The sequence below is a fragment of the Lactuca saligna genome, chromosome 3, assembly GCF_052625555.1.
Source record: "Lactuca saligna cultivar CGN05327 chromosome 3, ASM5262555v1, whole genome shotgun sequence".
In the NCBI taxonomy this organism is placed as follows: Eukaryota; Viridiplantae; Streptophyta; class Magnoliopsida; order Asterales; family Asteraceae; genus Lactuca; species Lactuca saligna.
The window spans coordinates 31878218-31901462 of record NC_136419.1 but is presented as its reverse complement, the minus strand read 5'-3'; the positions used below and the strand labels follow the sequence as shown (position 1 = coordinate 31901462).

General features: G+C 32.0%; 2 protein-coding genes across 3 annotated transcripts; both read left to right on the top strand.

Moving 5' to 3' along the window:
- The first annotated feature begins 1534 nt into the window (after positions 1-1534).
- On the top strand, positions 1535-3469 carry LOC145035023 (Transducin/WD40 repeat-like superfamily protein). Its single transcript, XM_078983593.1, has 2 exons — positions 1535-1666; positions 2229-3469. Exon 2 carries the CDS (start codon positions 2254-2256, stop codon positions 3265-3267), a length of 1014 nt encoding a protein of 337 aa, XP_078839719.1. The 5' UTR covers positions 1535-1666; positions 2229-2253; the 3' UTR covers positions 3268-3469.
- Positions 3470-16070: 12601 nt separating this feature from the next.
- On the top strand, positions 16071-21437 carry LOC145035022 (ADP-ribosylation factor GTPase-activating protein AGD4-like). Of its 2 annotated transcripts, XM_078983591.1 has the most exons (18): positions 16071-16230; positions 16593-16669; positions 16806-16906; positions 17034-17104; positions 17249-17311; positions 17482-17526; positions 17734-17799; positions 18054-18101; positions 18204-18299; positions 18379-18420; positions 18588-18806; positions 18889-19020; positions 19098-19316; positions 19593-19676; positions 19796-20071; positions 20189-20398; positions 20481-20923; positions 21017-21437. In XM_078983591.1, the coding sequence occupies exons 1-18, from the start codon at positions 16183-16185 to the stop codon at positions 21129-21131; spliced, it is 2355 nt and encodes a 784-aa protein (XP_078839717.1). In that variant the 5' UTR covers positions 16071-16182; the 3' UTR covers positions 21132-21437. The 2 variants fall into 2 exon arrangements, with proteins under 2 accessions (XP_078839717.1, XP_078839718.1); XM_078983592.1 differs by lacking the exons at positions 16071-16230; positions 16593-16669 and having other exon boundaries at positions 16806-16918.
- Positions 21438-23245: the final 1808 nt, after the last annotated feature.

Genomic DNA, 23245 nt, shown 5'->3' with positions numbered 1-23245 from the left:
CTTTTAAGGTCATTTTCTAAAAAGTGAAAGGATCACCCGGTATTTGGTGTGTTTTTAATTTCACTATTGTTAAAAAAAAAAAAGAAATCCAATTGCTTGGATTGTTTGCAAAAGAATTATTCATGAATCTCGTGAACTAAATCGACGAGGTAGTTTTATTTTTAACCTAAATCATCCACAACTTTTGTATTTAACCTAAAATAGCAACATAGCTTATAAATCTTAACCAGAAACAACCACACATACATTATAAATATATATTTAGTTGAAAATGATATTTTTTGTTACATTACTTATTCTTTGAACCTAAAATAGAAATAATTGTTGAAGAATATATATATATATATATATATATATATATATATATATATATATATATATATGTATATACCCACTTTTGGTTTGTGTGTGTAAAATATTATAGCTAATAGCTAAATGTGCAAACCTTTATATTTTTCAGCTATAGCCCTTATATTTTTATAATTTATTCAAAATTCATCCAACTTATAAAAGTAATCCCTAAACTCGTAAAAGTACTACTCACAACATAATATATAATTTTTTTTATAGTTGTAACTCTTATGTTTTTATGAATTATTCAAAAAAACCATCCATCTTACAAAAATAGTCTATGAACTCTTCTCCGCTTTACTTATAATGCATATTAAACTACTTTTCTTTTTTACAATTATGGCTCTATATTCTTATGGATTATTCAAAATACATCAAACTTATAAAAATAGTTCCTAAACGCTTCCCAACTCTTGGTAAATCACCAAACTCTCATTTCTTTTAATCTTTTAGTGTTTTTTAAAGTTGTGATATGCTATATTAATTTAATCAATTCGCATGCTTAATATATAAGAAAAACGCACGTAAACCCACGATAAAACAGGGGCAAAAATACTAGTTTTTACTATAACCAATCCAAAATAGTTTTAACCGAAACGTATCAAAGTTTTTAGAGTAAATTACACGAATGATCCATATGGTTTGGGTTAATTTGCGTGTTTGGTCCCTAACTTATTTGTTTAACTCGGAAGGTCCATACTGTTTGTTTTTGTAATGCGTTTGGTCTCTACTATTTGTTTTTGTTACGCTCTTGGTCCATATCTAACCTAAAAAACTATTATTTAAATAGAAAAAATGGTGGAGTAGGCAAAATAAGATTAGAGGGGTGAGGTTGGGGGAGAGTTTAATTAAATAAATTAAAAAATCAAGGAAAAAATAGTCTTTTTAGGTAAAACAAGAACCAAACGCGTAAAAAAAACAAACAGTAGGGACCTTCCGAGTTAAAAAAATAAATTAAAGACTAAACACGCTAATTACCGTAAACCATAGGGACCATTCGTGTAATTTACTCAAAATTTTAAACTCAATTTCACTTTAACAATACTACACAGTTATCCAAATCCAATTAAAATCTGGACCTATTTTTAGAAAGCCGAAACTTGTTAAATGTGCAGCTCAACTTTGGACAGGTAGGAACTTAGAAGGCCCGATTGAGTTATTGTAAATTTAACTAAAGCCCAATAATATGGTCTTTCTCTGTAAAGTGTAAACCACCGCGCCCTCCCTCTCCATCCCGTCCTCTGCGCGAATTAGCTCCCGTCGTGGCCGCCAACAGCATCTCTCTCATTCTTCGTCGGCATCACCTCTTTCCAAGGTATCTTTATGCTTGCTTCGTGTAGCTCGTTGCTTAAGCAATATGTATGTTACGATGCCATAGCTAGTGATTCTCAGCTTAAGTATTCCTGATCTCGCCGCTCGAGAAAAATTATGTTATTTCTAATCTGTTCGACTTGATTGCCTATACTTTCGGATTTCTAGAAACTTTTCCTTGCAAATTTTCGAAATGTGAAGTAGTTTTGTCCGTTGCTTACCAAATAGAATCCCCCAATTTATTGTTAGAAAACCTAGATACGTTTCATATACACTGCACTTTGTAAACCTTATTTCACTCGCAGTCTGATTGAGAAAACCGAATAACCACGGAATTCCTTTTCCTCTCCCGTTTTCCACTGATCCGCGTGTGCGCATAACATGCCTGATTTTTTTCTTTTTAGCATATGACATTCATCCTAGCAATAGATGTTTGTATTTGTGTTCTATCGATTATTCCAAATTTTAAACTGTGTCTGCTGTTAAGTTGTTATTTGATTTCTGCAAACTATTAGGTTTTTCCATAACTTTATAATTGTTAAACATGGATTGTGTGGGTGTATTAGGAATATTAAAGCGGTGGAGTGAAGAATGCAAGCAGGTGAAGGTGCCCTATCTGTGATGGGCCCACGCCCAATGGATTTATCCAGCATTACTCCGTATAATGGGAGTGGGAGTAAACAAAGAACTTCAAGTTTATTATCACCAATCATGCTGCTGACAGGTCACCAGAGTGGCATATACACCATGAAATTTAATCCATCAGGAACAGTGGTGGCTTCAGGGTCCCACGACAGAGAAATCTTTCTATGGCACGTAAGTGGGGAATGCAAAAACTTCATGGTTCTAAAAGGTCACAAAAACGCCATCTTGGATCTTCAATGGACCACAGACGGGTCCCAGATAATCTCCGCGAGCCCAGACAAAACCTTACGCGCATGGGATGTGGAAACCGGGAAGCAGATCAAGAAAATGGCGGAACACTCCTCCTTCGTGAACTCCTGCTGTCCCTCGCGCAGAGGACCTCCGCTGGTTGTGAGCGGCTCAGACGACGGCACCGCCAAGCTGTGGGACCTCCGCCAAAGGGGCGCCATCCAGACATTCCCGGATAAATACCAGATCACAGCGGTTGGTTTTTCTGACGCCTCGGACAAGATCTACACAGGTGGAATCGACAACGACGTGAAAATATGGGATCTGAGGAGAAACGAGGTGACGATGACGCTTGAAGGTCACCAGAACATGATAACGGGTATGCAGCTAAGTCCTGATGGGTCTTATCTTTTGACCAATGGGATGGATTCTACGCTTAGGATCTGGGATATGCGTCCTTATGCCCCACAGAATAGGTGTGTGAAGATAATGGAGGGACACCAGCATAATGTGGAGCAGAATCTTCTGAAATGTGGGTGGTCCCCTGATGGGAGTAAGGTTACGGCTGGAAGCTCTGATCGGATGGTGTATATTTGGGATACGACTTCACGGCGGATACTTTATAAGCTTCCTGGCCATACTGGATCGGTTAACGAATGTGTGTTCCACCCAACTGAACCCATTATTGGATCTTGCAGCAGTGATAAACAGATATATCTTGGGGAGATCTGAATTTTCTTTTCTTTTCTTTTCTCAACTTCAGTGGGACCAGTGTTTGTGTTTGTGTTTGTCAATGTGAATTCTCTCCGTGACTTATGTTTCTGTGTGTGTGTTTTAGATGATTGTTTTGTGTACGGTTTCAGTTACTTACTCTTTGTAGTTTGGGAATTGATGGAAATCTGTTGGATTACATGTAATTGCTTGTTTTCTTGGAGTTGTTAGTTGTATATTTGGGGTGGATTATCTTTTTCTTTTCTAGTGGTTATATGGTTGAATTAGGAATGAAATAGAATGATGTGTTGCGTTACAAGGAAGAATAGATTGTTTACTTTCTTTGTGGAATCGATGCGACCCATTTTAGTTATTACTTTCGGTATTTTAATCTAGGGGTGTTTTTTTTTTTTTTTTTTACGTTCTATCATGAAATGAAATAGAACGTGCTTTTTTAACTGTTATTTATGTTATTTATTAGTTTTAATCTGATGTAAAAAAACATCGATCAGGTAGCTGATTAATTGGCAAGTAAATGCTAAACTATCTCTAACCGCTTACGATTAATGCTAGGGTCGTATCCTAATCTCCTTAATTGGCCAAAATTTGTCTAACAAAATTAAAAGCTCAAAATTAACAAAATCGTCAACAAAAGTAAAAAAAAAAAAGTCAAGAAATCGATCTGAAAAAAAGTATAAAATTAAGCAATAGTTGCCATTTCTTATTAATGTATCATTAACAATAATGACATTGGTGATGCTCCACTTAAGGGAAAATAACTTAAAGGGAAAATAACTTGATAGGGTAAGATACTTTTTGAAATGTACACATTTAGTTTTTATTCTTTTTTTCTTGTAAAATAAACCATTATACTTTATTTTTGTAACAATGCAATCCTTGTGACTGACTATACCTGGTATACCGGTCATATACGAATTTTCTTTTTGGGAAAATTACTTGATAGGGTAATATACTTTTTGAATTGTACACATTTAGTCCTTATTTTTTTTTTTTTTTTTTTTTTTTTTTTTGTCTTTTTTGTTTTGTTTTTTTTTTTTTTTGTAAAATAAACCCTTATACTTTATTAATATGTACACATTAGGTTATTTTCACCGGATTCTACAGGTTTTGCTGATGTGGAAGCATAAGTGACAGTAAATAGCAATTAATTAGCTTAGTCACCGAAGGTGGGTAATCCTCCAGCAACAAGAAAAGGGCAGCGACCCTTCTCTTTCTCGTCTCTCTTCCTTCCGGTCGAACAGTAACAGCCGAACACCCTTTACCTATTGTTTTTATCCGATCTGTCTCTCTTTGCCTCCATCTTTGAGATATGTTGCCAGAAAAAGAAGAAAAAATCGACGAGGGGGCTACCAGAGCAGCTCCTCGCCGCCAACTACCGTCTCTACTTCCTTCTGCCTCCCCATTCGACCTTATTGTTTTTGCCATCATTCCTCCTTGCTACCAATGATGTGTATGAACACACAAATGAGTCGTCGGAGATCGGGGTTCTCCCTCTTTTTCATGATGAATAAAAGTTGGAAAAATCTCGTTGTGGATATGTGGATGCCACCTGGGTATTTCATTTCAACAAAATAAAAGAAATGGAAAATGATTTGATAGGGTAAGATGCTTTTTGAAATGTACGCATTTAGTTCTTATTCTTTTTTTTCTTGTAAAATAAACATTTCCACGTTAGCAAAACCTGTAAAATCCGGTGAAAAGGACCTAATGTGTACATATTAATAAAGTATAAGGGTTTATTTTACAAAAAAAAAGAATAAGGACTAAATGTGTACATTTCAAAAAGTATCTTACCCTATCAAGTCGTTATCCCCGACTTAAATGCTTAAACACTAGATTATGATTTTTTATGGTTATTTATTTATTTTGTTAGGATATTGGTTATATTTATTTATTTTTAAATAAATTACTTTATAATTTAGGATCTCCAATTAATTCACCCTATACAGCTAAATCTTTTGACCCTACCCGACCAACTAGCCATTGCTGAACGTTTTTTACAACCAAAGATTTAATTGACAACTAGTGTGTGTGTGTGTGTTAACTTATAGGCAAGGTCATTACTATTTTAACGCATGACATAAGGTTGTCTACCTCACTAGTATTTGAACTGGATTGCCAGGCGAAGGAGTGTAACTGCTTTATCGTGCTATCCGACTTGTATGTGAAAATAATTCCGTACTCTTAACTGATCCCTTCCTAGCAAAAGGTGTGCTCCAATGAAAAGTACACAACACTAGTAGTGCCCATTTTGATGACCAAGTCACAATGGAAACAATGTATCTCTCTAGTAGTTTTTTATTTTATAAATAAATAACAAAATAACAATATTTCTATTACTAGTAATAGGGGTTTAAGTGAGCCGAGCTACTCGTGAGCTACTCGGGATCGACTCGTTAAAAGCTCGACTCGAGATCGAATTAAACGATCTTGAGCCGAGCTCGAGCCTAAATATGAGGATCGTTTATTAAACGAGCTCGAGCCGAGCTTCAATTAATGGGTTCGCGAGCCTAAACGAGCTTAAACGAGCATATATATATATATATATATATATATATATATATATATATATATATATATATATATATATATATATATATATATATATATATACATAGAGGCTCGTTTAGGCTCGATTAGGCTCGCGAGCCCACTAAATTGTTCATGAGCCGAGCTCGAGCTTCATTTTAAGCCTCGAATCGAGCTCGAGCTTCTTCAAATTAAACGAGCCGAGCTCGAGCTTGGTCAGGCTCGGACTCGGCTCGGCTCGTTTACACCCCTAACTAGTAAGATACCCACTCTATTACTAGTACGATACCCACACGATGCGGCAACACCAAATAGTTTCTTTCAACAATTAGTTTCCGGCGATGATTAATTTTCTTTAGAGTTTGTTGCAGGGTAAAAATGAAAAGATGAAACTCATTTTAGATAGAGATGATTGAGGGGTTTATTCGGCATGCCATTAGTTTTCTTTAGGAAGAGATTAATTTCCAATTGGAATATAGTTTACTTTCAGAAAATATTATATTTATAAAAAAAATGCAACGTCTCAACAAATATCATTACTTTCTTACAGTTTTCTTTAGGATTTAGGTTTAAGGTTTACAACTTTAGGATCTCAAGTTTAGGGGTGTGCATGGCTTACTTATATATAAATTTGTATAAATGTATATTTTATTCCGGATAATAATTTCTTTTAAAGATAAAAATTATATATTTAAAAAACGTAGTATGCACGTTGTTTAGATTACACATAATTGTACTTTGTGTCTAATTGCTATGGATATATCGTAAAATATTAAAATAATACAAACCCCTAACAGTTATTAATTTCATAGTTTGTAATTAGAAATTAAAAAAATGTTTGTCCACAATTTAGTTTGTGGTAGATAAAAAATTACATAGTTTGTAGTTTCTTTATTTAAACAAAATTACTTATATTTTAAAAAAGAGTTAATGATCATGGAGGGTAATAAAATTTTAATTTTGTTTATATTAAGTCCTTAAAGATTTTTTTTGTACATATTACACAAATATGGTTGTTATAACACTTTAAAAAAAGTAATAAGATTTTAATTTTGTCCACACTAGGTCCCTAATGTCTTTTTATATATATATATATATATATATATATATATATATATATATATATATATATATATATTATACCAACATGATTGTTATAACCGTTTAAAGAGGGCTAATAAGGTTTTAATTTTATCCATATTAGGTCCTTATTTTTAATATTTTTATCATTTCATCTAACGCCTTTACATTTTATATTAGTATCTAGTTAGATGGTTTTATCATTTCATCTTCTCATGCCACAACCACAGTTTCAATTGAAATGTTACATAACAATATTTTGTCATTTTTACAAAAAAACCTAATAATAATCAAAGTCTTAATGATTAACGCTATGTTTGGCGCACCACAGCTAGCTGATAAGCTAGTTTATTTTTCGATCTTTTTAACTTGTCATGTTTGACGAGCCAAAAAGTAACTTATAAGCTAGCGTTTTAAAAAGTTACTGAAACTAGTTTTTTAAAACTTTGTTTTTTAATTTCCAAATATACCCCTTAATTAGTTAAGAAAACTTATTTTTTAAATGCCCTTTTATGTCATTATATAAATTTCAAATAGCTTATAAGTCAGTGACAGAGCCAGGGTCAAAATAAAAGAGTATCGCCGACAAGTAATGCGGTATCCCTTATAAATAATGGTGTATCAGGGATACTCCACTAGCGTTAAATTGCAAATAGCTTATAAGTTATAAGTCAGTAACAGAGCCAAGATGTTTCTAGAGAAGAGGTATACCATTATAGTTTTAATATATAGGGTTAAATGCAAGAAATAACAATGTATTTTTGTTATTGTTTTTTTATTTATTATAATTTATAGCATCCTACTTTATTTATTCGTATTACAGTATTGTACTCTACAGAATCTACCCAATTATAGCAATACCAGTGAATACAATGCAATTTTCATTGCTATAATAATGTCTTAATAATAAAAAAAAATCAAAAGTACAATGCTAATAATGGTATGTTTTTCAAAGAATTGTGTTAATAAGAAAAACAAATGAAAGTAAATTGCTATAATAGAAGGAAATGAAAGTAGGATGCTATTATACAAAAATAAATAGAAGCATGTTGGTTTTTTAGGTACACCGATGATATGGAACTTGATGATGCAGTACACACCGCAATTTTGACATTAAAGGAGGGGTAATTATCATCCTTTTTTCATTCTTACTACTAATCAATGGAAACGATAATAAAACCAAATTAGTTTTGTTTCAAATGTTTTGAAATGTTTTATAATCTTTATACTCAACACTTTTATAATCCACCATTAGGGATGTCAATGGGGGCAAACGGGACGGGGAGTGCATCCCCCGCCCCCACCCCCGAAATTTCCTTGTTCCCACATTCCTGCCCCCGCCCCCGAAATGTTCAGCCTTCCTACCCCCGCCCCCGATTGAATTTGGTTTTTTTTTTTTTTTTTTTTTTTTTTTTTTTTTTTTTTGTGCTAAAAGAAGTTGTTATTTACGCTAAAAGAAATTATTTTTTAGATAACAAACAATTATGTATAGTAGAATTTTACATGTTAAAAATAAAAAAGTTATAACATCGTAAAAACATTATATTAACAATTTAAAAACATGTGTTTTGACGAATTTTGGAAGCTCAAAATCATGTTATAGTTTATTATATTTATATATTTAAAATATGTAAAGATACGTGTAATTTATTAACGGGGTCCCCATGGGGGTTTCGGGACGGGATTGCCTATCCCTGCCGCCTCCCCCGAAATTAAAACGGGGGTTAATCTTGCCCCCGCCCCCATCCCCGTCCCCGATTTTTTGAAGGAATTTTTCCCAAACGGGATGGGGCCCCCATGGGAACGGGGTCCCACGGAACTTTTTGACATCCCTATCCACCATCTTATATAAATTGTCAGCTTGTGATGTTGAACGGGTAATTTTTTCGGGTTTCGGGTAATTCGGGTTTTTCATGTTAGAAAAATTACCCGTTACCCTACCCAAACTAAATTCGAGTAATTCGGCTATTACCCGAAATATATATATATATATATATATATATATATATATATATATATTTTAATTTCACATGAAAATAAATTTAATGAAATAAATACGTCATGCTTTATTAGTTTTGTTTATATAAACAAACGAGACATAAACGAAGTTACTCAAGCTTTGAACATTGAGATTTTTTAGTCAATAATACATGAGATGTCAACTAATTTTTTAACAACTTAATCTAATCTAATAAGATGTTAAAAAAACAAATACCTAAAGATGTTAATTTAAAAGTTTAAAATGTTTAAGATAAATGTAACCATAAGTTTTGTCATGTTCTGAAGTTTCGTCAAGATAATGAGTTTGTTAGTTGCAATAAAAACTATAATCTAGAAAACAGTTAAATTTTAAAGAACGTGATGATATATAAAAATTACTTTTAATATTGTTAGTGTCGTATTGTCATATAATAAATATATTTATGTTTTACAATAATGATAGTTAGTTTAAGCGTGATCAAATACTTGCTATATAGTACAAGCTCTACAAAAAAAGGAATTTTTAAAATAATTTGGGTAATTCGGGTATACCCGAAACCCAAAAAATGTACCCTTTACCCGATACCCGAAAAAATCGGAGGTAATTCAGGCATCGGGTATTTTCGACAGGGCTAGATTTGAAGGACAAATATCTAGCAAAAACATTGAGATTGGTATTATTGGCATTGACAAAGTATTCAGGCAAGTCTATTATTATTTATTGTACATCTGATTTTGATTAATATTTATTTGGCATGCACTTTAGAAACTATGTCAAATTACTAAAATACCCTTTAATAAAAGATGGTGTTGTTTCCTTGTTTCAGAGTGTTGACACCCGCAGAAATTGAAGACTACCAATACAAGAAGTCGAATAGTTATTAACTTATTGTTTTGTTTTTGGTTGAGCCTCAACAAAATTTCTTTTTTGGTTGTAAATATCTTGATCACTTCTGGCAAAAGTGTTGGAATTTATAATAATATAATATAGATTATATGTTCTTTGCTGTTGAATATGCATGGTTCCAGGGTGTCTTACAAAAGTTTCATGTTGTAGGCCTTTTAGTTTAATAAAATTTGATAAACCATGGGCAGAATATTTGATTGCATATATTAATGACTAATCATAAGTGTTTTATAGGTGTACAAATCTTAGAAAATGCTTTTCCATTTTAATCAAACGTCTGAATATCATTTTGTATCGAAATCAATACTATTTTGGCTTGGTTTTTAGAGGGAATGAGATTTATGGGTCTGTTGTTGTTTGTTAGTATATTATATATTTATAACGAATTGGAATTTATAATATTTTTGGTTTTTGTTCAAATCGGTGAAATATAAATTTTAAGCAATACTATTATTGATTTTAATCAAACTCTTATTTTTCTTACAAATATATCAATACATATATATTACTGTAATCAATGATGGATAAATTTGAAATCTTGAAAGATCTACAATCATCGCCATCTTTTTATTTTTATATTACCACATCAGAATTTACTAATTATGTTTAATAAAAAATCTATATTTTTAGATTGAATATATATATATATATATATATATATATATATATATATATATATATATATATATATATATATATATATATATATATACTAGGTTAAAACCCGTGTGCTACACGGGTGATAAATTAACATAACTTAGATTTTAGAAATAAAAATTAAAGAAATAGCAACATAATTTCATTTGTCTAATGTTGAATGCATGATTTAATGAAAACTAAAAAATCAAATAGAAATGTAGTGCATTGTTATCTCTGACTTTATAAGAAACCTCATCATACCTATCTATTACCCATGTTTTACTAAAAGTAGTAACACATATCAATATAACTACAAAAGAGCTCTTTATTAATAAAGAATACAAAGAAACTCCTATAAACACCTAGACAAAAAAAAACATATGGTAAATCAGCATCAAAGCAACCTCTCATGTACAAAATAACAATTATGGCATCCATTTCCATCTTAGGGTAAGAACCTATAAAATTAAATTCTAAATTGAATGGATAGAATCGTATGCTAGGCCTTGACGAATGTGGAGAAAAAGAGAACCAGGAATCTATTACTTTGAAAAATTTATCCAACTTTAGCATTGAGCTTCTATTTTTTTTTTCTTAAATAGGCATCGCATTTTATCTCTCCAATTAATGTTTAACTGTTTATGCATACATTTAACTTGTTTATCAATTACATTTCATCATACACACAGTCAAACAAATGGTGATACAGTCATGCATTTATAACTGCAAATAAAAAAAATAAAATGACAGTTTGACATTATAGAAACAAACCAAGTAAAGTAAATTTTTAATCCTTGCATTAAACCATTTTCATCTAAATAAAAAAAAATAAAAATAATGAATCTATGTGGTATAGAATATTGATGCCATTGATTTATCCAAAAATTAGCTTATCTTAGTTATTTTACAAATAATCAAACTATATGTTAAAACGAAGTAACCAATAAAATTTTCCAGTTTATGGTACATAACGATATTTATTATTATACTTTTTAATATTGATGTAAATTTTATGAGGTTGAAAATTGGTGCCATTGATATTTGAGAAAAATAATATATAAAGTTTAATGTATCTTGAAGAAAATGTTACAGATCTATTATATAACCTGAGATTTTAAGGAAGCTGTTTGGGCCTCGGATCCCTATGCATTACATTGCCTTGCTAGCTTTCAAATTCAAAAAAAAAAAAAAAAAAATACTGTCTAAGGACCATAAGACAAAAAAACCAAGCGTTTTCAAAGATCGGTTATTGATCTAGTCAACTGATATGTTTTAAACAGCTTCAGGCATAGGCATATGTTTGACACATGTTGAATTCTTTTACATTGTTCAATACCAACATTCTTCTCATTGTCAACTGTGAAAAAAGAGATCTCACTTGTAACCAATATGTGGTTAAACTTTGTTTAATGTGCATTGTAGATAGGAAAAAAGCTACAATCTTTTGTCAGTTACCACATTATCATATTTTTTGTAAAATACTAATGAAAATGTCCATATAAGTAAGAAAAATAAGGACGAACTAACCTCAGAGGAATTATCATGAGAACCTGCATACTTCATTGAAGCCTACAATAATCAAGAAAGAAATAAAAAATTTATTAAAAAAGAAAAAGTAAAAAAGAATCAAGAACAATAATAATTAACAAAAACCAAACTCCCCTTTTCTTGAAAGAAGCTCCACAAGGCTTGTATGAACAACAACAAATGGCTTTTTACCATTAATAGCTAAAGTATATGCATTAGGCACTGGACTTCGTCTCACATAAAAATCAAGAGCTTCAATTTCTAGTGCTTCTACTACTACCTGTACCATTAATCATTAATTGATGAAGTTTTAAAAGCTAAAAAAACATAAACAATTTTGACCTATTAATAATATTATTTCTAATTTCTTCTATAGTCTCATGCATCTGCAAGACAAGTCCTTTTAATTTATATATTATCCAAAAAAGTGGCAGTTTATAAGATATAGAGAGATCCTTACGAAGAACTATCACTCTTTAGAAGTTACCAAACATTTAAAACACCTAATATAACCCAATACAAAAGAGGCTCTTATAATCTTTTTTAGAAAACTGTAACTAAAACATGACCAAGAACCAACTAAATTAAAAATATTACCTTCTCTTGGGCATTTCGACAAACACTTTATGTGCGCTTTCTTTGAGCATGTTAAGAGCTTCTAGAATCAAATTTTTAGAGTCCTTCCCATGAAATCCTCCCCTAGCAACCTCTATAACTCGATCGAAATACACCCATGTTGAAAAATAATTGATATAACATAAAATCATTTAAGAAGAAGAAATTTAGTAAATATTAAGCTTGAAAAGCTCCAACAACCAAATCAAATCAAACCATTTAGAAAACAATGAGCAAACGTGTGTGTTGAAGGACATAGAGATAGAGATCGTTAATCTTGGGGGATGATTTTTAGAGATAAGGGAAGCCATACCGTGAGAATGTGGGAATCCGCAAAACGAAATGAAGAGATTGTGCAAGAACCAACAATTGCATAATGGTGTTTGATGTGGTTCTCAAAAAGCATTATCTAACTGATGTTGGTCACAATGTTGGTGTATGATGGTACTCTGCCTGCAAAAACTGAATCCAAAGAGAACAGTGGAAGAAGATGAGAATCGAGCTATATGTAAATACCCCCAAATCAATTACGTGTAATGTCGAATCTTAAAGAAGCAAGATCGTGAAGGGTAAATTGGTTTGCATATATTTATAGGAAAAAAGACATGAACATCATCACAGTGAAAGGAAAATTGAACAAACTACATTAGTGGGTGTCGTCCTTCTGTTTGGTCGATTCCTAGTCATCGTTGATCACAGAGATTACAATCAACCATTCATTTCCCATTGAATCTCTAAGGATGATCATCCTATAAATAGCTTCACAAGGGTACAGAGCTCCGATTCAATCAAATTAACGATTCAATCTACTATCATAGTTCCGAAATTATAATTCAAATGTAAAAAAAAAAAAAAAAACCCTTAGAAAATTTGTGAAAACATGAATTGAAACATAGCTTGGATAGATTTCCTTTGAACGGAAAAACGTTTTTAATTTATCTGTGGTCCATATTATCGTAGGCTTAAGCAATTGAAGCAAATGTTGAAACAACTTAAGCAATTAGAATGAAATCGAACTCTTATATAGAGAACCACCGACAAAGGAAGTTACATAACTGTGGAAGAGAACCGTGCTTTGTGGAAGAAGAAAGAGGAACGTGGGTAGAAGGAACTTAAAATGATTGAACCTCCGATTAACCGAAATTCTCGAGTTATTACGACTGAGATTGAAAGAAGAGAGAGTTTTAACGGCCGGGACGAAGGAGATGGTTTTTCCGCTCACCGATCATCAATATAATTTGATACCTTTATTATTGGGATTGCTGTTCAAATTCAAACTAAAAAAAAAGATAATCTTAAATCGGACGAAGAAGACGAAATGCAGGAGGTTTATAATAGATAAGGGTAACTTCGGAAATTCACTTCGATACGTAGTGCTGATAAAATGACACGTAGGATAAATTGTACTCTTTTATTAGGATATATATATATATATATATATATATATATATATATATATATATATATATATATATATATATATATATATATATAAAGTTAGGTTCATGTGAGACGACCTAATTTTGTGAGACTGTAAGACACATTTTTTTATTTATTTTATTTTATTTTTATTTTTTTTAGTTAATTCAGATTCCGAAAATAATATTTAAAAAAAGAATTTTTGGATTTTTGGATTTATTTTGCATTTTAAAATTATTTTTTAGAATATGTACAGTGTAATATTATTCTATTAGAATGTTTCATGTATTTAAAAAAAAAACGAGATTTTTATTTTTTATTTTTTTAGTTAATTCAAGTTCCAAAAATAATATTTAAAAAAAGAATATTTAGATTTTTCTATTTATTTTGCATTTTAAAATTATTTTTTAGAATATGTACAGTGTAATATTTATTAGAATATTTCACGTATTGTAAAAAAAAAAACGAGATTTTTTTTAGTTAATTCAAGTTCCGAAAATAATATTTAAAAAAAAATAATTTTTGGATTTTTTCCATTTATTTTGCATTTTAAAATTATTTTTAGATTTGGTTCACGGTCTCATAAAATTAAAATAATGTCAAAAGAACCTGAACATATATATATATATATATATATATATATATATATATATATATATATATATATATATAGGTTCAGGTTCATTTGAGCCCATTCTAATTTTGTGAGACCGTGAGACCAAATCTAAAAATAATTTTAAAATGCAAAATAAATGGAAAAATCCAAAAATTGTTTTTTTAAATATTATTTCCGGAACTTGAATTAACTAAAAAAATAAAAAAAAATTTAAAAAATTGAAAAAAAAAATCCCGTTTTTTTAAAGTACGTGCAATATTCTAAATAGAATTCTACATTGACATATTCTAAAAAATAAATTTAAAATGCAAAATAAATGGAAAAATCTAAAAATTCTTCTTTTTAAATATTATTTTCGGAACTTGAATTAACTAAAAAAATAAAAAAAAAATAAAAAAAAAATCCTATTTTTTTTTGAAAAATACGTGAAATATTCTAAATAGAATATTACACTGTACATATTCTAAAAATAATTTTAAAATGCAAAATAAATGAAAAAATGAAAAAATTCTTTTTTTAAATATTATTTTCGGAACTTGAATTAACTAAAAAAAATTAAAAAAAATTTATATAAAAAAATAAAAAATGCGTCTCACGGTCTTACAAAATTAGGCCGTCTCACATGAACTTAACTATATATATATATATATATATATATATATATATATATATATATATATATATATATAAAGTTTATTATGTTAAAGAAAACATGAGTTGAATTGGTTTGCCTATTTGAAAGTTTATAATTAATTAACCATTTAGTGTGATTATAAAGTACTATCATTATAATAATGATAATTTTATATTTATTAAAACACATTAAAAGTTTAGTGCATTTAGATATACTTACTTACAATGATTCGATCACTTTAACTTTTTCTTTATTGATTAATTATATTAAAACCATAGGAACCTCGTATTTCTTTTGGTTTAACCCCCAAAAAAATTATTTTACAATTTAACCATAAAAACTTTATAACCATTACAAAATACACTCCAACCGGAGTAACATTCTTTTATAAAACAATTATTTCGATAATAACATAACATTTGTAGATTATTTAGGCTATTTTTCTTATTTACCTTATTATTTTATGGCAAAAGTATCTATATTCATTCACAAATGAAGTAAAATTACCATTTTTCACTAAATAAACAGGTACCATAATAATGGTAGAAACAACTCACCTTTAAATTCCAATGATATTTCCCAACAACTATTTTGATTTTTGAAGCACATAATTTTGACATTTCATTAAAGTTATTTTTAACCTTTCACCTGTAAAATCTCCAAAACAAGATCACACATGAAAAAGGTCGAAAGATTGGCATCAAATCGCAACTGGAATTTTTAACAATCCTCATCGCACTGTTCATCCAACATAAAATTACCCCTTTAATTGCACAATCACGTTCGTTGTCATCGTCATCGTCATAATTATCATTATTTTATTATTATTAAATTTTCTTTTAGTACTAAAATAATATGACCTTCAAGCGATCTGAACCTATAGTCCAAGAACCCAAGGTACTCCATTGTTTGGCCTTCCCAGATTTAGCTAAGTATCTGCCTCCTTCCCCAACAGAAAAGGACAACCCTATGACTGCCTTCATCAAGCTCGATGATTCTCCGATGTTCCAAAAGCAGGTGCTTTGTGTTTTTTTGAGTTTTTTTCTTTTTATTATTCAACTTGAACTTTGGGGGGTTTTGCTTCCATCTTAATCTACCTGCACGCATGATTATATATATATGTAGTTGGTTTTCTATTTTCCATAGATATGGAACCACATGTGGTGCTTCCTTATGAAATGACAATTGTTTGCTGAGTTCAATTTCTTCGATGATACTAGTGATCTAGGGAAAACCTAAATTGAACGCTATCTGAAGAGTAGTTCGTTTTGGGAATTGCGTATAGATACCTCGTTTGGTTGAAGTAATAATCAAATGTACATTAATAAAAACTCCCAAATCTGGAATGATCTGAAATTGCTTCAACTTTCTGTAAACAGGTGCGTTATCTTGAACAGACAACAGATGAGCTCAAGCTTCGTTGTCAAAAACTACACAAAGGGAGCAAAAAGTATATGTAAGTGACACAGTTCAATTCTCATCAATCTGATTCTTCTTCTGGACATGATCGACTGATATTGATGTTGATGGGGCAAAACCTACATTTTTCTGCTGTCCTAGTGTCATTCTCTCACTTATCTCATTCTTCACAGGGATGGTCTTGGGGAAGCATGCAATATGGACCTTCTATTTGCAGACTCAGTGGAGGCTTTTGGTGGTGGACAAGATGACCCTGTCAGTGTATCGATTGGAGGTTAGTTTAATGGTAACTCATCTTGCTTAATCTGTTAATCATATCTTGTTTTTGTTTCTGAAAAGAACTTTTATATATATGTGTGTGATTTATCAAATTACTCCTTTTTTGGTTTTTATTTGGTAAGGTCCAATAATGACTAAATTCGTTAGTGCTTTTCGTGAGATTGAAACGTTTAAAGAGCTTCTTCGTTCCCAAGTAAGTCAACAAATTGCATTTAAAGCTCATGGTAATTTATGGCGAATTAAACTTCTCTATGATAATTACTTGTTCTTTCTATGTAAGATTAACTTTAAACTTTAAACTCTTGAATCTAAGAAACAACATTGTGTTTATTTGCAGGTTGAACATTTACTCGTTGATCGATTGGCACAGTTTCTGTCTGAGGATCTGCAAGATACCAAGGTTAAGCACTTCTCCAGTTATGTCTTGCCACATGTCTTTGTACTTTCAAGAATCTCTAAACCCTAAATGCCTTTCAACAAATTAATGCCATTCTTGTTATATCTATTATTATACTTTTTTTTTTTAATTATCTTGATAATAGTCAAACTATTCCATCTTATTTTGCTCAGGACTCACGTAAACGATTTGACAAAGCTGCACATTCATATGATCAGGTATATGGATATGCTTACATATCTTTATTTTTATCCACAAAGTTATAAAGTTAATAGTCAAATAAGGATATTACATACTAGTGTGATTGTAGAAAGATACATCTGTTGATATAATTCCTTTATTTAGTTCACATTTGTAGTTACTTTTTAAAATATTGGAAGTATCCATAAAGTTTAAAACATATTGATTTTGTATTATGACTACAGGCTCGTGAAAAGGTTGCATCTTTGAAAAAGAGTACACGGGATGAAGTTGTTGCTGAATTGGAGGAGGTATTTATTTTATAACCAATTGAGGTTCTCAACTGAGTTGACTCATCAGACATTATGCTCATCATATTAATTTCCTTAATCATGAATTATTGCTTGAGTTGAATGGAATTTTCTAAAAACATAACATACAATATGAGTAAATAGAAGCACAAAAGTATTATTAATCATGAGAATATTTTTTTATTCATAAACCAAAATTCACTTATGACTTGCTGTATATATAAAGTATTATTAAATTTTACTTATTTTTGCAGGATCTACAGAACTCAAAATCAACATTTGAGAGGAGCAGATTCAATCTAGTATGTGTAATAAATATGTAGTGCGTGTTATATTTCCTCTATTGATTATTATTCATTTTTGAGGTTTAAGATTTTCTCCATGGTGTTTTTTAAGGAGTGCAGGTAAATTCTCTCACAAACATAGAAGCAAAAAAGAAATACACATTTTTGGAATCTCTTAGTGCAATAATGGATGCTCATTTGAGATATTTTAAGCTGGTGTGTTACTTTTGAACATCAAATTTATTTTGCATGTGATATGCTGTCTTTAGACTAACCACAATGTTTGACTTTTTAGGGGTATGAACTATTGAGTCAAATGGAGCCTTTCATTCATCAGGTTATTCTTTCACCATTTCCCTTTAGTAAATTATGACATATATTTTTCGTTTTTTATATCTTTTTCCCATTAAGTAAAAAAGAAACAGCTCCTTATTTCCATTAATAATAATGGAATAACAGATAATTATCTTTTTATCGAATAATGTGGTCCCCACTTTATTTCAGGTGTTGACATATGCCCAACAATCTAAGGAACAAGCAAGTATTGAACAAGATAGACTTGCAAAAAGAATTCAAGAATTTAGGACACAAGCAGAAACAAAGGTCCCACTGCCTATTAATGTGGGACCCACTACAACCACAACTGGTGTTACTGTAAATGGTGTTGGAATGAGTTCTGATAAAAATATAGACGCCATAATGCAGTCCACAACAAAAGGAACAGTAAGTACATTTTATAAATAATAAAAAAAATATCCCGTTTTACTATTGATGGATAATAACAAAGTTATAATATTTATTTTAGGTCCAGACAATCAAACAAGGGTATCTTTTAAAAAGGTCTTCAAGTTTAAGAGCGGATTGGAAGAGACGATTTTTTGTACTTGATAGCCGTGGGAACTTATATTATCATCGGATTCCACCTAACAAACCTATCGTGAGTTATATTTTTTGGTTATTTTTATATAAAAATTTATAAATTATATGATCTTTATGTTGTATCTTGTCTCATAGGCTTCACAATCATCAAATTCAATTGCGTCTACTGAACAACAAAGCCGTGTATTTGGGAGGTTTAGATCAAGGCATACAAGGGCAGCATCACATGATGATGAAAATTTGAGTTGTCATACTGTTGATCTTCGCACTTCAATTATAAAACTTGATGCTGAAGATTCGGATTTACGTTTATGTTTCAGAATAATTTCTCCATTGAAAGCTTACACACTGCAGGTGAGACTAAATGACCGTTTTACCCTTGCGTTCCAAGTTTCACAATACACTTTAATTTGACTTTATTCATCAATTTTAATGTGAGAGGAAAAAAGAATACAGACAAATAGACAAATAGGTAAAGGGTTAATGTCTGAATACATGAAGCCAGGTTCTTTGGCTTAATGTAAAATGCCCATTAAGTAAAAAAGAAATAGCCTTGATTTAAATCATGTAAGCATTAAGTGGAGAATTTGCAAAACTTTGATAAAATAATGATTTATGTGATTTGGGCAGGCTGAAAATGAAGCTGATAGGATTGACTGGATGAACAAGATCACAGGAGTAATCGCCTCTCTCTTGAACTCCCACCTGAATCAGGTTAAAACTATTTTAAATTTCATTAATAATTTACTTTTATTATTAATCTGTGGGGCTACGATTACAATCACACAGCATATGTATTCTTTATATTATTTATTGTGAATATCTATCTACAGACACATTTTGGAAGAAGTAATTTGGGCAATATCAGTGAAGCAGTTGATGACGATTTTACTGTGTTGAGTATTAATAACGAGGGGGGATCTACAGGTGATAACATGGACATGAATCCAGCAGATTCTGTCTCCAGTATTCTTCGAGAGATTCCTGGAAATGATCTGTGTGCAGAATGTGGTGCACTTGATCCTGATTGGGCGTCTCTTAATCTTGGCATATTAATGTGCATTGAATGCTCTGGTGTACACCGCAATCTTGGAGTTCACATATCAAAGGTATAAGTTGTCCGAAGGAGACTAAATGACCGTTTTACCCTTACATTCCAAAAAAAAAAAAAAAAAACAAATTTCACAATTTTCATTGAATTTAAAATAACTCATCAACCGGTGCAGGTGAGGTCAATCAATCTAGATGTAAAAGTTTGGGAACCTACAGTTATGGAACTGTTTAGAAATTTGGGGAATAAATACTGCAATTCTGTATGGGAGAAACTACCTCAAACCAATAAATTTTTTATTGAGGATGAAACAGATGCTGTTTTGGTTAGCAAACCTAGTCCTAAAGATGCAATTCAGCAAAGGGAGAAATATATCAATGCAAAGGTAAAATATAACAAATCAATGAAAGTCATACGTTGCATTTAACCCTAATAAACGTGAATCATGTTTGTTTTAATCCCACCAGTATGTGGAGAAGCTGTTTGTAGAAGCCAGCAATGGTAGTAACCCTAACCCTTCTTCAAACGCCACAAGAATATGGGAAGCAGTCAAGGGGAACAACATACAAGAGGTATATCGCTTGATTGCCACATCAAATTCAAATTCAAATATTGTGAATGCCACCACATACGATGACGTGGCGCCTTCCGATTTGATTCACGATCTTGATTCCACTAAAGACTCGGATCCAAAATTGTGTAAAAGAATAAAGGATTCTAGAAGGCCGGAAAGTTGTCTTCAAGGGAGCACGTTGTTGCATTTAGCATGTGGGTCCGGGTATCAGGTGATGGTTGAACTGTTGCTACAGTTTGGTGCTGATATAAACAGGCCTGACTACCATGGCAGGACGCCTCTTCATCATTGTATCTTTTCTGGAAATGACAAATTAGCCAAATATATGCTCAGAAGGTAATAAATATTTAAATGTTTAAATATCTGTTTTCTTTGCTTTTATGATTGTTGATACGTCTTTTGGTAACGTGTATCTGAATTTGGTTTCAGAGGGGCAATTCCGTCAATTAAAGATGGGGGTGGGCAGGGTGCCCTAGAGAGAGCCATGGAGATGGGAGCGATTACTGATGATGAGCTACTAATATTGCTTTCTGATGGGAAGTGAAGTGGAGACAGGAGATCCGAGAGGAGAGGGGGTATATAAGTCATTTTGACACACTGGCGAGTTGTTTCATAGAGGGAGGAAGTTTGATATCTTTATACGTTTTTGCTTTGGTCGTTTAGATTTGATCTGTATGCGTGTATGTTGTACACTTGTTTAAGGCGATGGTGTTTCTATTGTCATGTCATGTGGTGTGAGTGTCTGTGTGTGGAAATATGAGGGGACGTATTTATATTTTTAAAATTTTTAATGTAAACCACCTAAACGAAAGAGAAATGTGTCATCAGTTTTTTTTTTTTTTTCCTACCACATCCCTGCCATATGGGTTTTGCCACGCGCTATCCTCACAATTTTTTTTTTACAAATAAATTTTCTAAAACTAAAATTTTCATTATAACAAAATAAAATTTACATAACAAGAAATTAAACCATAACAACTAAAAGAATCAAAAACTTAAAACTTATGAACATAAATATTCATAACTAGTGTCATTTAAATGAAGTCTTCGTCTAAAAATTGAAATGCCAAATTATCAGCGGTTGTTGTGTTCAAATCATTATGGTTGTGATGGATTTCTACATCATTTATTATCATTCTTCTTGCCATGAACTCACCGCCATTGATTTCTAGTGGTTGTGTTAGGAATGATTTCATGCTTGTCAAAATCATATATCGCGTTTTCTTCGTCTTTTAAAATCTTATTATGTAATATGACTGACATAGTGACATATACATCACCTCCATCATCCTTTTTTTTAGAAAAAAAATTGTCGATTTTTTTTTTCAATATTTGCTAACGTTTTTTAAGAACTCCACACACGTTCTATATCTTTCCATGTTTTTTCTTGACTTTCTTAAATTTTTTTCCTCTTATGATCATCAGGACACAACAAAGTTTTAATAAATACCGACCTCTCATGATAGATATCGTCCACAAGATAGTACCCGAATATGTATTGCTATTCATGTACTTCAAATGAAGAATCGAGTGCAGTACCGTTACATACCCTATTGAATATTGGTGAGTTGTTCATAACATTGATGTCATTAAGCGAACTGGGACAACCAAAGAAGGCATGCCAAATTCAAAGATCATGTGAGGTTACTTCAAGTATGACCGTTGGATAACCTAGATTACCTCGTGTGTAGTGCCCATAATATGCGGTAGGACAATTTGCCCATTCCTAATGAAGGCAATTTAAGCTTCCTAACATTTAAGGACAGACATGTACATGTACGTGGTGCATTCCGCACTGAGGTGGCGACCATGATGGGGTCGTGCACACTGACATTCAGGGAGTTCCGAGCTTGCGGAGCTCCAAACTATCATGGGGCTCAGGACCCCATTGCTAGCAGAAGATGGTTGACTGATGTCGATAATGCTTTCCGCACGAGCCAATGTCCCGAGGGGGACAATGTTCGATTTGCTTCCTGTCTTCTGAAGGACAGAGCACATGACTGGTGGGAGGAAGTCGGGTATACCATTGGAGATGATGCAGCTCTAGATGCGATAATCTGGAGTGATTTTTTGGCTAGGTTTAGGGCCGAGTTTGCACCTGTGATTAAGGTGCAACAGCTTACCAGGGAGTTCCAGGATCTCCAGCAGATGACTGAGACGGTGACCGAGATCACCGTTATGTTCAGGGAGAGGACTGGAGGATATGATTGCTAGGACGAGAGAGAGAGAGAGAGAGAGAGAGAGAAAGAAAGAAAGAAAGAAAGAAGAAGAAGAGGAAACCCGAGGGTTCAGTCAGGGAGTGCGGGCAAGAAGCCTAAGGTATTAGACCACAGACCTAGGAGCCAGTAGGGCTGCAACCGTTGTGGAAAATGCGGCAAGTTGCACGAGGGGACGTGCAAGGCAGGGAGTTCAGACTACTTCAAGTGCGGACGAACTGGCCATGTGAGCAGAGATTGTATAGCTACTACCACCACCACGACATTATCAGATCTGATTTGCTTTCGGTGCAATCAGATGGGATAGGTGGCAACTAAGGAGGCAGCACCTGCTCCTGCTATGTTAAGGATTATAGACGGCCGTCCGAGTCTTTCAGTTGACAACTAAGGAGGCTCATGCAGCTCCCGATGTGGTGATGAGTATTTATCTTATCTTTATCTA

What these genes read in the sequence shown, in the direction of transcription:
- LOC145035023 (XM_078983593.1), top strand. Translation starts at nt 2,254, where the DNA reads ATGCAAGCAGGTGAAGGTGCCCTATCTGTGATGGGCCCACGCCCAATG.
- LOC145035022 (XM_078983591.1), top strand. Translation starts at nt 16,183, where the DNA reads ATGACTGCCTTCATCAAGCTCGATGATTCTCCGATGTTCCAAAAGCAG. An exon ending in AAAGGGAGCAAAAAGTATAT is followed by an intron (nt 16,670 to 16,805) that starts GTAAGTGACACA and finishes CATTCTTCACAG; the next exon opens with GGATGGTCTTGGGGAAGCAT. An exon ending in AGGATCTGCAAGATACCAAG is followed by an intron (nt 17,312 to 17,481) that starts GTTAAGCACTTC and finishes TATTTTGCTCAG; the next exon opens with GACTCACGTAAACGATTTGA.